The sequence below is a fragment of the Schistocerca serialis genome, chromosome 7, assembly GCF_023864345.2.
Source record: "Schistocerca serialis cubense isolate TAMUIC-IGC-003099 chromosome 7, iqSchSeri2.2, whole genome shotgun sequence".
Classification (NCBI taxonomy): Eukaryota; Metazoa; Arthropoda; class Insecta; order Orthoptera; family Acrididae; genus Schistocerca; species Schistocerca serialis.
Window position 1 is genome coordinate 452,537,026 of NC_064644.1, and position 15,740 is coordinate 452,552,765.

The following is a 15,740-nucleotide window of genomic DNA, read 5'->3' on the forward strand; positions in this document are numbered from 1 at the left end:
ATGTTCATCTTGTAGTGCATCTGAAACATAAAATACATGTGTTCAAGGAAATGAGGGCATATTATTTGGTCTTAAGTGTGGCAAAGTGCAGTGCCACACCTCTTCGTAAAGCATTCCTGTACCGCACGTCACTGTATTTCACTATGTGGAACTGAAACGTGTATAATTTGCAATGGATGCCATCAAACTATAGTCTAATTGAAACGTCCTGTGGTGCCTCGCCTGCTCCCAGTAGGCCGGTTTGACAGCCCGCCCCTCTTTTTTTCTTTTTTTTCTTAAAAAAAGAAACAACTCGCAATTAATAGCGGATGGGATTATTTGTAATCGGGAGAACAAGAACTCTTCAGAAAACTTGCACTTTTTATTGCCTATTAGCTAATAACTTGCTGTTTTGTGTGATATAAAATTAAATATAGGATACATAACACCAATAAAGACGATAAGCAAGAAATTACACAATTCTTCAATCCTTAGCTCCTAGCCTTTTTTCTCTCTCTAATCTTGCTACAGCTTTACAAGGTGTGCTTTCTTTTCTGCGAAAGAATCTGTTACTTCATCAAATTTCGTCAAACGTTTTGCTACATGAAAAATCGAAATGTCATTATCCAATACCGAAAAAGCTGGTAACACAAATAATACCCCAGACTGGTGTGGTTTCTCGATCTGATTACGTCTATTTTGTCACTGTCTGCTAGATAAAACAAAATAGGGCTTTCTAATATGGCAGCAATTTTTTAACACACCAAATAAACGAGACTGTTTTGACACAAATGGCCATTTTTACAACAAGACAGAATATAAATCATGAAGTACCAATATCAAACGCCTATTAGGCCTACTACAAGCAAAAAGCTTTAGGTTAGGAAATAGTTTCAAATTTCATTCATACGCATTAGTTTCTGAAGCATGAGATCGAAAAGTAGTATTACGAAATTTTTATATAAATTTGGAATCGTCTTATTCTTTCATAATTTTTGTGATGTCCCCGTTTCTTCTCCTTCCTCGTTCTAACAAACAATCTTGTCATCACCAATTCTGTAGCTATTCCTGCCATTGTCAAAATTTATTTTCCGATTAACCTCACTAACCCTGCCAGAATCCCAGGTTTAGTTATCCTGCGATTATTTTCCAGTTAGGCACTATTACGTGTTCGTACAACACGTTTTCCGCATTACTTCCAAAATAGAACTTAAGCGGCTGCTGTACAACTGGTCCTTACTAGTATAGCGATCAGGCCAAAAATTTTCTGTCAAAATTTGATTTTCTTTGATACACCGAGAAGATAATACGTAATCTTTCTCACCTGTTATTCCTGTCAGTTGTTTATTTTCATTCTGGTAGTCTGAATCTATAGATTTCACTAGTAATTATAACAATGCTGATCATTCGCAAACCCAATCAACCACACAATCAGACAGCAATTAGCATTCATCCGTTCGGCTTTACTTCGCTCAGCTTGTATAGCCCCGTACCCTTTTGTCTGCTTGTCTGCTGAAAGTTTATTTCTAGATGCGACTAGGATTCTCCTGACAGACATCACGCATTAAAAAATCAACTTACGATTCATTCAGAGGGTTGGGTGGTTTGGGGAAGGAGACCAGACAGCGAGGTCATCGGTCTCATTGGATTAGAGAAGGACGGGGAAGGAAGTTGGCCGTGCCCTTTGAAAGGAACCATCCCGGCATTTGCCTGATTCATTCAGAAATCAACTTAAAATGTGTTCAAAAACCAACAGGGAAGCGTTTCAAAAATCGTATGAATAATCGATAAATAAATGTGCTCTGGATGCTAGGCGATTTGTGAAACAAGTTCTTTTCCTCAAGAATATGAATTTGGCACCCCCTTTTGCTGGTAGCATCTAGATGCTTACTGCGACTGCTTGCACAGCCAATGGCCACACTCCTGCAGCCAGAAGCGGGAGAATCTACAAGTCAAACGCGACTCAACTGCGCATGCGCACGAGCCCGCTCGTAACTCTAAAACAAATCCAATGCAAACAGTTGTGACTTCACGGCAGTTTGTTGTTATGAAGCATTGCATGTCTTCTTAAAGACTTTGACACATTTTGCTGTTGGCAGACACTTGCACGAGCACTGTGTGTCGTCGTCGTATATGGTGCACTTCCTTTGCAATTGAAGTTATTTTCGTTTTTTTCTCTCGTTTATGTTTTATTGTTGAAGTAGTATTCTGCAGTAGCGGGATACAGTAATATCCTTTGTTAGAGTATCGTTCTTACCAGTCAGAATTCAAAGAATTTAACTGAAAACTAACACAATGAAAAATTCCTGGAATTCTAAAAAATTCCCCGTTTTTTTCCCCCGATTTTCTCCCGGATGAAAAAATTCCCGGGTTTTTCCCGGATCTCCCAGTTGTGCCGTGACATATACACCCTGTATAAATGCTCAAAAGAAGGTCAATAAGGTGTTTAAGATATGACGGCCTTTGTTGTCCTAGCACATCAATTACTGAAGACAATGTGGAACAAGTGAAGAAAAGGTTCTGGAAAATTATTGAATCACTGTAAAAGAGGTTGCTGATGATACTAAATTATCCTTTGGCTTATACCATGCATTTTTTTTATGTTTAGGGCATAACGTCTAGCAGCAAAGTTTGTTCTGAAATGGTTGAATTTTGACCAAGAACGACGTCGTGTAGACAGTGTTCAGGAATTGCTGAATGAAGTCAACAACAAACCAAAACTTCTATGAAAGGTTACAACAGATGACCGAACATGGGTATATGGCTATCAAGTCGAAACCAAGGCATGATCGTCCCAATGAAAACTGCCTGAGGAGCCAAGGCCGAAAAAACCGTTACAGGTATAACCTATCTCAATACACTTTTTCTCTGATTGTTGCTTCATTTGACAGAAGAGGTACCCAACCTCATTTTGCAGCAGGATGGAGTCCCGCCACATTGGCATAACTTTGTAAACAGCCACTTCAATGAATATCTTCCACAGCACTGGATTGGTAATGCTTGGTCAAATGATGTTCCGTGCACGTTGTAGCCCTTGACCTTGCACCTATAGATTTTTTTTCTTTTGAGACTGTGTGAAGACATGGTTTATGCACCCTTATCTGCGAAGGACTTGCAGCAGCTAAGGCACTGGATTGTTGGCAGGGGTAACTCCATTGATCGGGCTACACTGGAAAAGTCAGGCAGAAACTGCAGTATCTGACAGGCATCTACCGTGCCACAAACAGAGCTCAGATTCAACATCCGTTAACATTCACAGAAACTGAGGGAGTTTCTTTCAGTCTATATGTGGACTTCTGAAACAAAGTCGTATCTTCAGTCACAGGACTTTGTTCCATTCATTTTTAATCACCCTGTACTTTTCATCGTTATGAACCTAAATGTGAGCCACTATTAAGTAAAAGGAAACAATGGGCATAATAACAACAATTTCGCAATTCACTGATTGGAAAGAGGAAGAGAAAATATATTTACTAGCTGGTTTTCTATGAGCCAGTTAACTGTCGCCTCCCTGGTAAACTTCAGGAGAGTTCATTGTTTCATCTCATTAAGTAGATTAGAAAGAAAACATTAAGTTTTGTTTCCCTCACATGGATGCATGCACATGCTCGCATATAACCTACAAATGAAGGAAATATAGAACTGAAAAGCAGAGGTAAAATAAAATAAGGTATACCGACAGTTTTGAGGGAAGAATTAAAGCAAACAACAAGAAATGGGACAACATGTGAGAAAGTTAAGCTGATTATGAATGCGGTATTCTTCAACCTTTGACTAAGGTTCATGAGTAGGTGCATAATTAATTTAAGTACTTCAACTCTCAGTTCGATATCAGAGTGTGGATGTATACACCCCCAAATTAGCATTTTAGGACAGCAACTTTCCCTCTTCATGAACTGATTTTCATTATCTTGCCTACAATTAATAAATCTAATACTCAGGATTCTTCAACTGGAAACATTACCAGCTTCCACATTTTAGTAACATCATGTTACTACAACATCTAGCAGCACTGAACCACACTGCATGTAAATTAATTTTCTCAACTGAAAAGGTGCAACAGATATGTAAAAATGCATGCATTAGCGTAGATTTAACAAACTTTTCACACTCAATTCTCTCAGAAGCCCAACTTATTCACAGATGGTTGTCACAGCACTAGTGGACTTCTATGTACATCAAGAATGCAGAAGTAAGAGGACCTTTGCCTTAAAAATGAATGAAAAGTGCTCTTCGTGACATGGATAACTTAGTAGTTGAGACAGACAGACTTACCAGTATGTCCATCTTAATTCAAAGACACATTCAAGGACGATGCTTAAAAATAATACAGACATATACTACATATTACTATTGTGGGAAAAAAGGCTGAAGTCACCCACACTTCACAAACATTAACAAAGACAAAGGACACCATGTAATGTTTACTACATTCTCAAAATCATACTGAATGTTCAGTTTGGGAAAATTTTCCCTCAGAAAGACTCATTATATTTGTTAAGAGTGGCAAAACTAACCTGTGATCTGTTGAGATCTGGAAGATGTGGAGCAGAAAAATGTTTAGGCAAATGGCAACGAAATAACACTTCATCAACTTCATGCCCAAGTAAGCGATGATAAATGTAAGCAGACACAGAGGAATCATCCATCGCAAATTTTCTTAGTGCCTGCTGCATTCTGCAGACAAAAATTACAATACAATAATTTGACTTTACACGTTTATCTAATAAAGATTGATAAAATATAAAGTTGCATGAAATACCTATCAAATGAAGTTGACTTCCAAATGAAATCTACAACAAAATGTGAACTACATTCAGTTGGTGCACCACTGTTGTTCTTCAACTCAATACCCACTTCTTCACCAAAGTTGTCTGGTATTTTTATGACGTGACCAACACCAGACCACGGTTTATGCATCTCTCCCAAGTAACGCAGTCTCAGTTCATCACCATGCATGAGCTTCATGTCTGCAATTGCAATGCATAATTTAGTTCTCAATTTCGAAATTCAGTTCTGAATTGTTAGTACTCGAAAGTACAGCTTCTACAAACATAGTTTCAAACAGAATTAGTTGCAACATACCACCATCAGTTTTCGCCAGTGTGAAGTACGCAATTATTTTTTTGTTCAAGCCAACATCCCATCTAACTTCTATATTCTCCTGTGTCTGAGACTCTTTCAGTTTCTTGTCATAATCAGCTTCCAACTTGACAAGAGGTCCAAATATATTCTGATACTGATAGCCATCTTCATATCTAAAAATAAAACAAAGAAACCATTGTTAGAAAAACTAAATCTAAATTTTCACACCAGTAATTATTAGTTAGGAAGTGATAATAACACAGATTTTCTTATCATCTCAGAAAATGTGTTCAGAGTTGGATGGCTTACACCACATGCTTGGAATTTCCGAGAGCTGATTAATGCCAGTTTGTAGACACTTTTAATCCATACTAGTGATAAAATTGTAAAACTACTGTGTCTGTCAGTCTATTTCAACATGCTGATCTGCAAAACTACTGAAACAATTCACATAGGGCTTTCATGAGTCACTTGAGCACTGCTTGGGCCAACTGAAGTTTTATTTCATCAAAATGACACAAAGACAGAAAAAAATAAAGAATTAGAAGAAATATCATAATTTTTAAAAAAGAGAAAATTTGAAGTTTTAGAAGCTTTTTCAGGCTAGGTAGTTTGGATGTTTACTTTTGTGATGGCACAGTGCACCCGAGAACCACTGAGTGCACTGTTAATTTTTCAGATGTTCAAGTCAGTGATACAATTAAGTGCCACTATCTTATCTTTATTAATACAAACTACTGTTGAATTTCCTTGGCTAGGATACACAAACTTACTGATTTCACTTATGTATTAAAATCTTAACGAAATTGTCTTGTTTCTTTCAATAGGTTTCATTTATATTTGGCTTCTTGGCTAGAAATAACTAATTTACTGACGAAGTGATGCTATAAGGGTTTGGTTTTTACTGATTGATGGGTAGATGGTGGTATGTAAAGGCCCTTCTTTAGCTTCCGTTTCAAAGCATTTTTTTTTTCCTTTTTATTTTTTAAGGGCGCAAAGACAACTGAGGTCATAAAAGTGTCCATCTCATAATCTTAGAAGATCAAGATGTAAATGAAACTGAAAGTTACTATACATTAAGCCAAATTGACAGAAGGAAACAAGCTAAAAACAAGGTCCCCCCTTTGGGGAAAGTTCCACAAATTAACCTGTAGAGAAAGTGGAGTTCTTGAACTGAAGATTAAAAGTCCTTTGCCATACTGCTAAGATGGATAAAAAGTGAAACGCGGTCAACAGCCAACAAGTCATTCGCTACAACAACCGATACCTCAGACGGTAAACACACACTGAAACGTAACCGGTCAAAAAAGGATATTGAACCCAGAAATGGCGAACCATCAAAGGTCGATGACAATGAGCACAAAGTGTTGGGGGATCACCACTTAACAAATGGCGATGGCTAAAAAGACAGTGGCCAATACGCAACCTTGCTGAAATGATCTTGCGATGAGAGGTCCGAGAGGTGGTCAGCCAAGCTACTGGGAGAAGTTAAATTCCCCGCAGTCTGTTCCCGTTGTACTGGTTACCTTACTGGTTTTTTAAGTAACTGAATAATTGTTTACAGAACCTTACAGGGTTAGTGTGGTAGGACAGCACACACACCACATGTTATTGGTTTCCATTCAATAAGCTATTTGAATGGGAATAGTAAGTCCAGTCCCAGCACAATTTCAGCACGAATTTGTTAGTAGTTGCTGAAAGATCACATACCCAGTAACTGCAGATCTTGTTTGTCTAGGGGGTTTTATTGTTTTCTTTGCCTGCAAAATGATCATTCCAACATCAAGCATGGCCTGGGTTTTCTTATGTTTAAACAAACTCCACTGGATTGGCAATACTTTTTGCTAAGCATTATATTTATTCAAACTTTTTGTTCCGAACTACACTATTTGCAATGAAAGTTTGCACTTCTTAACATTTTTAGTATGAATATTGATTATCTAACTCCGTTATCTACAAAAGCACTACTGTCTTCCTCCAAGACTGAAAAAGAAGTGGCGGGCAAGCTAACATGTGTCTGGAAGTTGCAAATATTCCATTATTTATTACATTACAAAAGAACATATTCATAATTAAATTAACAAAATAAGCATGTTTTCTGGCAACATAATACAGTCATGAAATTACTTCAACTCCTTACTAGGGGTATCATACTCTTCACTTTAGATGAACCTTATTTCCGATGGTCGATTACATTACACCGTGAAGAGAAGACCAGTGGTGATGTTAAAGTGATACCATCAGCTGAAAGACGGCAACACAAAGAGCATCCGAAGGAATGACAAAGTTAGCAGGTGCTGAAGTAGGAAGACTGGAAGACTGCAGCATCAGTAGCATTATTTCCCCTTAGATGGACATGACCAGAAACCCCAGTCTTTCCTGAAGGAAATGGTGCAGGCAGCCTCATGTATAGTGATGGAGGATACCAGTTCTCTAACAGGTGTTGTAGGCTTTCTCCAAATCAAAAAACATTGCCACCATCATCTATTTCCACAGAAAACCATTCATGACATTGGTTAACAAAGTGACAAGGCGGTCAACTGTAGAACGGCGCACTCTAAATCCACAATGTGCAGTGGTTAGTAGATTGCAAGACCCGAGCCACCATACCACCCAGCCATGAATCATACATTCCATCACCTTGCAAACATAGCTGATGAGAGAAATAGGTGTTTGTCCTTACTGTGCATAGGTATTAGTATGCAGTGGTTTTGAAGCGGACCAGAAGGAAATGTGAAAGGTCAAAATAGATGTGATTACACAATTTTGTTTCTTGAAGGCAGGAAACAAATGAATGCTGTGATTCGAGAAAAGCAGCCATAATTCCTTCTTGTTGGATCTAATGCAACAAATTCACACTGCAAGTCACAGGTTAGAGTACTTTTCCTTCATCTGGATCTCCACTCATCGAGATACACGGGACACTCACAGGATGAGGCGGCATCGTCACCATTACAAATGATACAGTGGGGGCGAGGAGGTGGCCAATCGTCCTTGTGAGCATCTCTATAATAAGTAACACATTTGGCTGTGTGTAACAGAACACATGGGTGTGGTTGCCATGTTAACACTGGTAGAATGCATCAGCTTTGGAATGTACGGTTGGACTGTGATAACTTCATAGCCTGCCTTAATCTTCAATGGAAACACTACTTATTCAGATGTGAGAAAAAAAGTGTGAGTAGGCACTAAGTTTGCATCAACTTTTTTCATTACCCAATGGACCGCAATGGTGCCCTGATCAGAGAGATAATTTTGGATTTCTCCCTCTATCAGACCAAGAAGCAGCTGAGTGTAAATAATACACGCAAAGAATCCAGTGTACAATGGGCCTCAACATGAACAGGACAACCACTTATGAGCAAAGCTGTAAGCAGTTATTGGGCTTGAAAATCACAATTGGTCTCCAGAAGCAAAGTCCCATTACGTAAGCAAGAGCAGGATTTCATAGGGCCCACAATTGCAGCAACACAAGGAGGAAGAAGAAACACCTCAAATGCCAAAGTGCAGGAAGGGGAGGAGATAGGGAACGAGGAAAAAGCAGACGAGGGATTGTTCCGATGCCATGTTACCAAACCTACAGAACACATTCCTGGGAGTATTCAAGACATGTTCTCCAAGGTAGGGGAAAAAGAATAGCAGGGCACAAAGACTTAGGATCTACAGTAGCCAAGCATGAACTCAGCGGCGAGTGGCGAGCCTCCTGGCAGAAAAGCATGGGCATGTGACTAGTGCAGAAATATAAGAACAGGAAACTGTTGACACTCTAATGACCAACAATGTGTACCTACAAAAGAAATCAATAAGAGACCAAACTTTTGTTATAGGTTTGTGATTTACTTCCAATTATGTTAACTGCCACAATTTATCATAAAATGTATGGTGGTAAGCGATAATGATAAAAACAATGAAATCCAACCAATTAAAAAGGAATTTTTTCACATTACTGAAAAATACACAAATGAGAACTTCCAATAAATGCCTGAACATGCCACACCTGTCACAGGATGAAACAGTGAGTAACTGTGCTCATTTAATTTACAGCACTTTTGACTGACAGGCCTCATCCTCATTAAGCCCCCTTTCACTCCAATCCTTTGCAACCGGTTTCACACTGTTTCCAACAATTCATTTAATTTTGAACTCTCAGGTACATTTTTTAAGTATCCAGTCTAATTTCATGCACAAACTTTTCCTTAATTGTCATCCTTTCAGACTGCTAATGGTAAAAGTGTATCCACTTATTTGTCAGTTACCACCACAAATAACCGAGCAAGTTGTCAACAGAACATTCTCATAAACTAACAAAGCAGCTGATTACTTCAGGTAGTAGCTAACTCCAACACTTCCTATTACTTCTACTTTCTTATGACTACACTTTAAACAGTTGTACATAAAAGACTTTTTTTAAGATTTTCTCCCTTCCTCAAAATTAGGACAAGAAGCAATTTTTAGAACAACACAAATCAAAACGTACAATTTTTTTTTTTTTTTTTTTTTTTTTTTTTTAGCACTTTGGTAGTGTGAAATTATTTACCAAGAGTTTACTGTCTAATATAAGAGCATTACTGAAGGATAAAAACCATAACCACAAGCTACCTAACTATACTCTAATCCTTATTTTAACTAAAAAATATCTTACATGTTAGCTACTAGGGATGTGCTAAATTGTGACTTTCCGATACCTGCAAACACTATATTTTTGGTAACTGTGATTCTTAGTTGTGATTAGTTGTAGTTTAAAATCACAGTAAATTAATTCATAACTTGTATTTCTCCAAACTCTACAATGCTATTTCTGTGACTTGCACGATTTCTGTTACTTATGAAATTTCTGTGGCTTACATGATTTATTACAATATACAGAAGTCACGTTTGTCCAGAGAGAAAATTTCATCTCAACAAAACAGTCAGTAGAAAGCAGATTTTAAATTTGTTTTTCCTATGACTTTGATTTTGTATTAATGGAGCACATCTGAAAATGTTAATAGTGGGGCGTTGAGAATCTTAACGTAAATCGCCACACAGTACAGTAGATATTCATGTTTAGAATATTGATTCTAACCCCTTTTTATGTTCTCCGGTATCTGAACCCCATTATCAGTCAATCCATATAAAGGTAATTCAAAATACCATTGACAGCAGAACTGGTGTAGTTGCCACAGCATCTTTAGACAGACTGTCTTTGTCAGAAGAAACGATAGTTTGTGAATGAACTTCATGAGATTGTTTATTGCCAAGTGCGAAACCATCCCAATCTATTGCTTTCATTATCAGAAATATCAGCACTTTTACACTGCAAATTATATTGGTAGTTATTAGTAGCAGTAGAAAGATTTAATAATAGTCATGATTTTTGAAACAGTTTGTACTTCAATTACTGGCTGCTGAACATACCCATCCAAACCTAGTAGACTATCATGAAGATTCAGGACAAATCTTAAAGAACTCGCAGCTTAAGTGGGCCATAACTGACAAAATAATGATGCAAAATGAGTACTGGAACAGTGGGCCGTTGAAGTCATTATGCAATGTGAAAGGGAAGATAAATAAATGTGAAATGTGCTGAGAGTGAATAACAAAAACTCACTTCTCCCTTTGTGTAAGCATCTCACACCCCAAAATTTTCTGCATTGTAGTTACTGATAAAGTGAAATGTAGTGTAGCTCAAGGTCTAGGTTGGGTTAGAGGGTTTTCTGGTTTAAGACTGATGTTCTGCAAGTGAAAATGGTGGGAAGTACAGACTTCCAGTTAAAAGTTGATATTGGGAAGCCGGTCCCAAGCCCTGATGGAAAAGGAGGAAGGGGAGCGGGAGGAGTAACATGTCATTAAAAAACCTTGGTTCATCTGACCCAGGTGATAGTATGTTGTAAGGGTTCCTTGCCAGGATAACGGCGAAAACCCCAATGGCAATGAAAGCCGAAATGCAGATCATAGCAACAGAGGACCTGGCAGAAGAGCCAAACGTTATAAAGCATATACAGGCTTTTTCAACATCCAAACACTTATTCAAACTGGTAGATTAAAGAATGTTACTAGAGAACTCAGACAGAAAATTCAAGTCCTTCCACTTTAAGAGATTAGATTCACCGATTTGAAAACAACTACCATATCTTTAAAAGCAAAATGGACAAGAAAATATGCAAAGGAGGAGCATTGTTTCACATGGCCTTTATTGTGAATAAAGACATTGTTGACTCTGTTAGAGATGTAAATCTAACCCGCAATAGACTAATGATCAAATGAATGAAGCACACCCACAAGACATTGATAATTATTAATGTTCATACACCTACAAACATTGACAACAAAAAAGAACCTGAGAAAACAGAAAATTTTTGGGAAAAAGATCTGTAGCACCAACCAACTCCATCCTTACACTCTGCACAGTTCCACTGTAGCATTAACTTATGTGCATGTATTTACATCATTTTTATATTAATTCCAATGCCATTTTGACAGTGTCTTTGAATCCATATCAATATTTCACCATCTAGTTTTGGTCATTTTGCGTTCAGTCCTGTATCTGCACATTTAGTATACCTAATTTTTTCCTGTTATCCTTTACTATGCATTCAATTACAAATGTGGTTTTTTTTTAGGGGGCAAAACTGCTATGGTTATTAGCGCCCGGTCCGTGACTTAGGAAACAGTAGAAACCAGCAGCAATGGGAACGAAACTCAAAAAATTGGAGAAACTAAAAACAGATGGAAGGCTTAAAAATCCACTACAGAAAGGGTTTGGCTGACCCCAAAAAAAGCTTCAAATGACTGACGTCATTTCACTGGCACTAATAAACTCGAGAACGCGATCGGCCGTGCGCGTGTCATCTGCTGAAATTGACGATATATCAGGCGACAGCTGTAGACGGGCGCGTAACGGAGTACAATAGGGGCACTCAATTAAAAGGTGTCTTACCGTCCACAGCTGAGAGCAGTGGGGACAGAGTGGGGGAGTATCGCCGCTTAAAAGATGTCGATGGCTAAAAAGACAGTGCCCTATCCGGAGTCTAGTTAAAAGTACCTCTTCCCGACGACGCGTTTGGGAGGAAAGGTCCAAGCACAAGGAAGAGCTTTCACGTCCCGCAATTTATTATGGGGAAGTGTCGACCAATGTGCGTGCCATAAAAGAACAACACGACGACATAAACCGCTCCGTAGATCGGCGAAGGGAATCGATTGAATAGCTGGCCGAAGAAGAGAGACTGCAGCCTTGGCCGCTATATCGGCCACCTCATTTCCACAGATACCAACGTGTCCCGGGAGCCAGAGGAATGCCAACGAGACGCCCCCCAGGTGGAGCAAGCGCAGACTGTCCTGAATCCTGTGGACCAGAGGGGGACAGGATAAAGAGCTTGGGGACTGAGGAGAGAGCTGAGAGAATCTGAGCAGATAACATACTGTATCCGCTAATGGCGTGGAGAACAGCGTAAAGCTCCGCAGTATAAACCAAACACTGGTGGGGAAGCCGAAATTGAATTGGGGTGTCGCCAACAATATAGGCAGTCCCTACACCTAACGATGTTTTCGAACCATTGGTGTAAATAAACGTGGCTTCCTTCATTTGTGCACATAGAGCAGCAAATGCCCGACGATAAACAAGCGAAGGGGTACCATCCTGGGGAAATTGACAAAGGTCACGGAGCAGGCAGATCCGGGGACGGAGCCAAGGCGGTGCTGTACCCCAAGTTGTCAAGAAGGTTTTAGGAAAGCGGAAGGAAAGAGAATGGAGCAGTTGACGTAAGCAGACTCCCGGTGGTAGTAGGGAGGAGGGGCGGCCTGCATACCCTACATTAAAGGAGGCGTCAAAAAAAAATGTCATGGGCTGGATTAGCAGGCATGGAACACAGATGGCTAGCATAACAACTCAGAAGGACTGCTCGCCGATCGGACAGCGGATGTTCAGCAGCCTCAGCATAAAGGCTTTCCACAGGGCTGGTGTAAAAAGCTCCAGACACTAAACGTAATTCACGGTGGTGAATAGAGTCGAGACGACGAAGAATAGACGGCCGAGCAGAGAAGTAAACTATGCTTCCATAGTCCAATTTCGAGCGCACTAAGGCGCGATAGAGGCGGAGAAGGACCATTCGGTCCGCTCCCCAGGAGGTACCATTCAGGACACGTAGGATGTTGAGGGATCACAGACAGCAAGCCGAAAGATGGGAAACGTGGGAGGACCAGCACAGTTTTCTGTCAAACATAAGACCCAAGAATTTAGCGACGTCCGAAAACGGAAGGTTGACAGGTCCTAGATGTAAGGAGGGTGGAAGAAACTCCTTACATCGCCAAAAATTAACACAAGGAGTCTTACTGGGAGAAAAATGGAAGCCAGTTTCGATGCTCCAAGAGTACAGGCGATCAAGACATCCTTTAAGACGTCGTTCAAGAAGGCTGGTCCGTTGAGAGCTGTAGAAGATCACAAAATCGTCCACAAAGAGGGAGCCCGAGACATTAGGAAGGAGACAATCCATAATTGGATTTATGGCAATGGCAAACAGTACAACACTTAGCACGGAGCCCTGGAGTACCCCGTTTTCTTGGGAGAAAGTACGGGAGAGAGAAGTGTTCACCCGCACTCTAAATGTGCGCTCCGCCATAAATTCGCGAAGAAAAAGGGGCAGCCGACCTCGAAAGCCCCAAGAGAACAGTGTGCGGAGGATGCCTGTCCTCCAACAGGTATCATATGCTCTCTCCAGATCAAAAAATATTGCTACTGTTTGGCGTTTCCGGAGAAAATTGTTCATGGTATAAGTAGAGAGAGAAACAAGATGGTCAACTACAGAACGATGCTTTCGGAAACCGTATTGGGCAGGTGTTAAAAGACTGCAGGACTCCAGCCACCAAGCTAAACGGCAATTCACCATACGCTCCAAAACCTTACATACACTACTCGTGAGAGAAATGGGGCGATAGCTAGAGGGGAGATGTTTGTCCTTTCCAGGTTTCGGAACAGGAACGGCGATAGCTTCCCGCCATCGTCTGGGAAAAGTACTGTCGGTGCAAATTCGATTATAAATGTGAAGGGGGTAACGCAGACTATGGGTTGATAAATGCAGCAACATTTGGATGTGGATACCATCCGGTCCTGGGGCGGAGGAGCGAGAAGAATAGAGTGCATGTTGGAGTTCCCGCATGGAGAAAACAGTATTATAGCCTTCGCGATTTTGAGAGAAGAAAGCAAGAGGTTGCGCATCCGCTGCACGTTTCTTCGGGAGAAACGCTGGCGAGTAATTTGAAGAGCTCGAAATCTCAGCAAAGTGTTTACCCAAGGAGTTAGAAATTGCGACGGGGGTCCACTAACGTATCACGCGTGACAGTGAGCCCAGAGACCGGGGAGAAACTAGGCACGCCTGATAACCGTCAAAGCCGACTCCAAACTTCCGAGGAGGGAATGAAGATGTTAAATGAGCTAATAAAGAATTTCCAGCTTGACTTCTTTCTATCGCGGATGACGCGACGGCATCGCGCATGGAACTGCTTATAGCGGATGCAGTTGGCCAAAGTAGGATGGTGGCGGAAAACGCAAAGAGCACGTCGCCGCTCACGTATTGTGTCACGGCACGCCTCGTTCCACCAAGGAACTGGGGGGCGCCGGGGCAATTTGGAGGTGTGTGGTATTGAACGTTCCGCAGCTGTAAGAATAACGTCTGTAATATGTGTGACCTCATTGTCGACGCTAGGAAAGTGACGGTCATCGAATGTCGTTAGAGACGAAAAAAGTGTCCAATCGGCTTGGGCAAACTTCCAGCGTCGCGGGCGCATATATGGCGGTTGAGGCTGCAGTCTAAAGACACATGAAAAGTGGTCACTCGAGTGTGTATCATCAAGGGCGAACCATTCGAAGTGCCGAGCTAGCGGAACAGTACCGACCGTAAGGTCCAAATGAGAGAAATTTGTCGTGGAGGCAGACAAAAATGTAGGGACCCCAGTGTTGAGGCAAACTAGATTCGCTTGGTGGAAGACGTCTAGTAATAGTGAGCCACGTGGACAAGGATGTGGAGATCCCCAAAGCGGGTGGTGGGCACTGAAGTCCCCAACCAGCAAATAGGGGGGTGGAAGCTGACCAAGAAGATGAAGGAGATCAGCTCGTGCCATTGGTGTGGACGATGGAATGTATACAGTACAAAGAGAAAAGGTATATCCAGAAAGGGAAAGACGGACAGCGACAGCTTGGAAGGAAGTGTTTAAGTGGATTGGGTGATAATGGAGAGTATCATGGAGAAGAATCATGAGTACTCCATAGGCTGGAGTGCCTTCAACAGAGGGGAGATAAAATCGGACGGACTGAAAATGGGGGAGAACAAAGCGATCATGGGGACACAGCTTTGTTTCCTGAAGACAGAAGATGACCGGCGAGTAGGATCGTAAGAGGATCGACAATTCATCCCGATTGGCTCGAATGCCGCGGATATTCCAGTGGATAATGGACATAGGGTGAACAGAAAATGGAGGAATCTGACCAAGGTTGCCGTCAACTCAACGACTGCTCAGAGCTTGCGACAGACAGCATGGAATGGCATTCAGCCGAAGGCAGAAGATCCTGATCCATAGGTTATTCAGGAGCAGCTCCTGCCACCAGCGATCGGCCGGTTGATCGGCCGCCAGCAGTGCGCCTCGGCGACACAGAAGATGGCCGAGGGCGATTTCCGCCAGATGGTGCTGTAGATGGGACACAC

At 41.0% G+C, this 15,740-nt stretch overlaps 1 protein-coding gene across 1 annotated transcript in view; it reads right to left on the reverse strand.

Annotated features, from left to right (window-relative positions):
- The window catches only part of LOC126412138 (regulator of nonsense transcripts 1), a 119,251-nt gene that overhangs the window by 59,038 nt on the left and 44,473 nt on the right, over positions 1-15,740 (reverse strand). The window contains exons 6-8 of the mRNA XM_050081587.1: positions 5,065-5,237; positions 4,742-4,949; positions 4,497-4,656 (exon numbers count right to left, since the gene is read on the reverse strand). Of these exons, the coding sequence (XP_049937544.1) occupies positions 4,497-4,656; positions 4,742-4,949; positions 5,065-5,237 (541 nt within the window). The remainder of the gene's footprint in view (positions 1-4,496; positions 4,657-4,741; positions 4,950-5,064; positions 5,238-15,740) is intronic.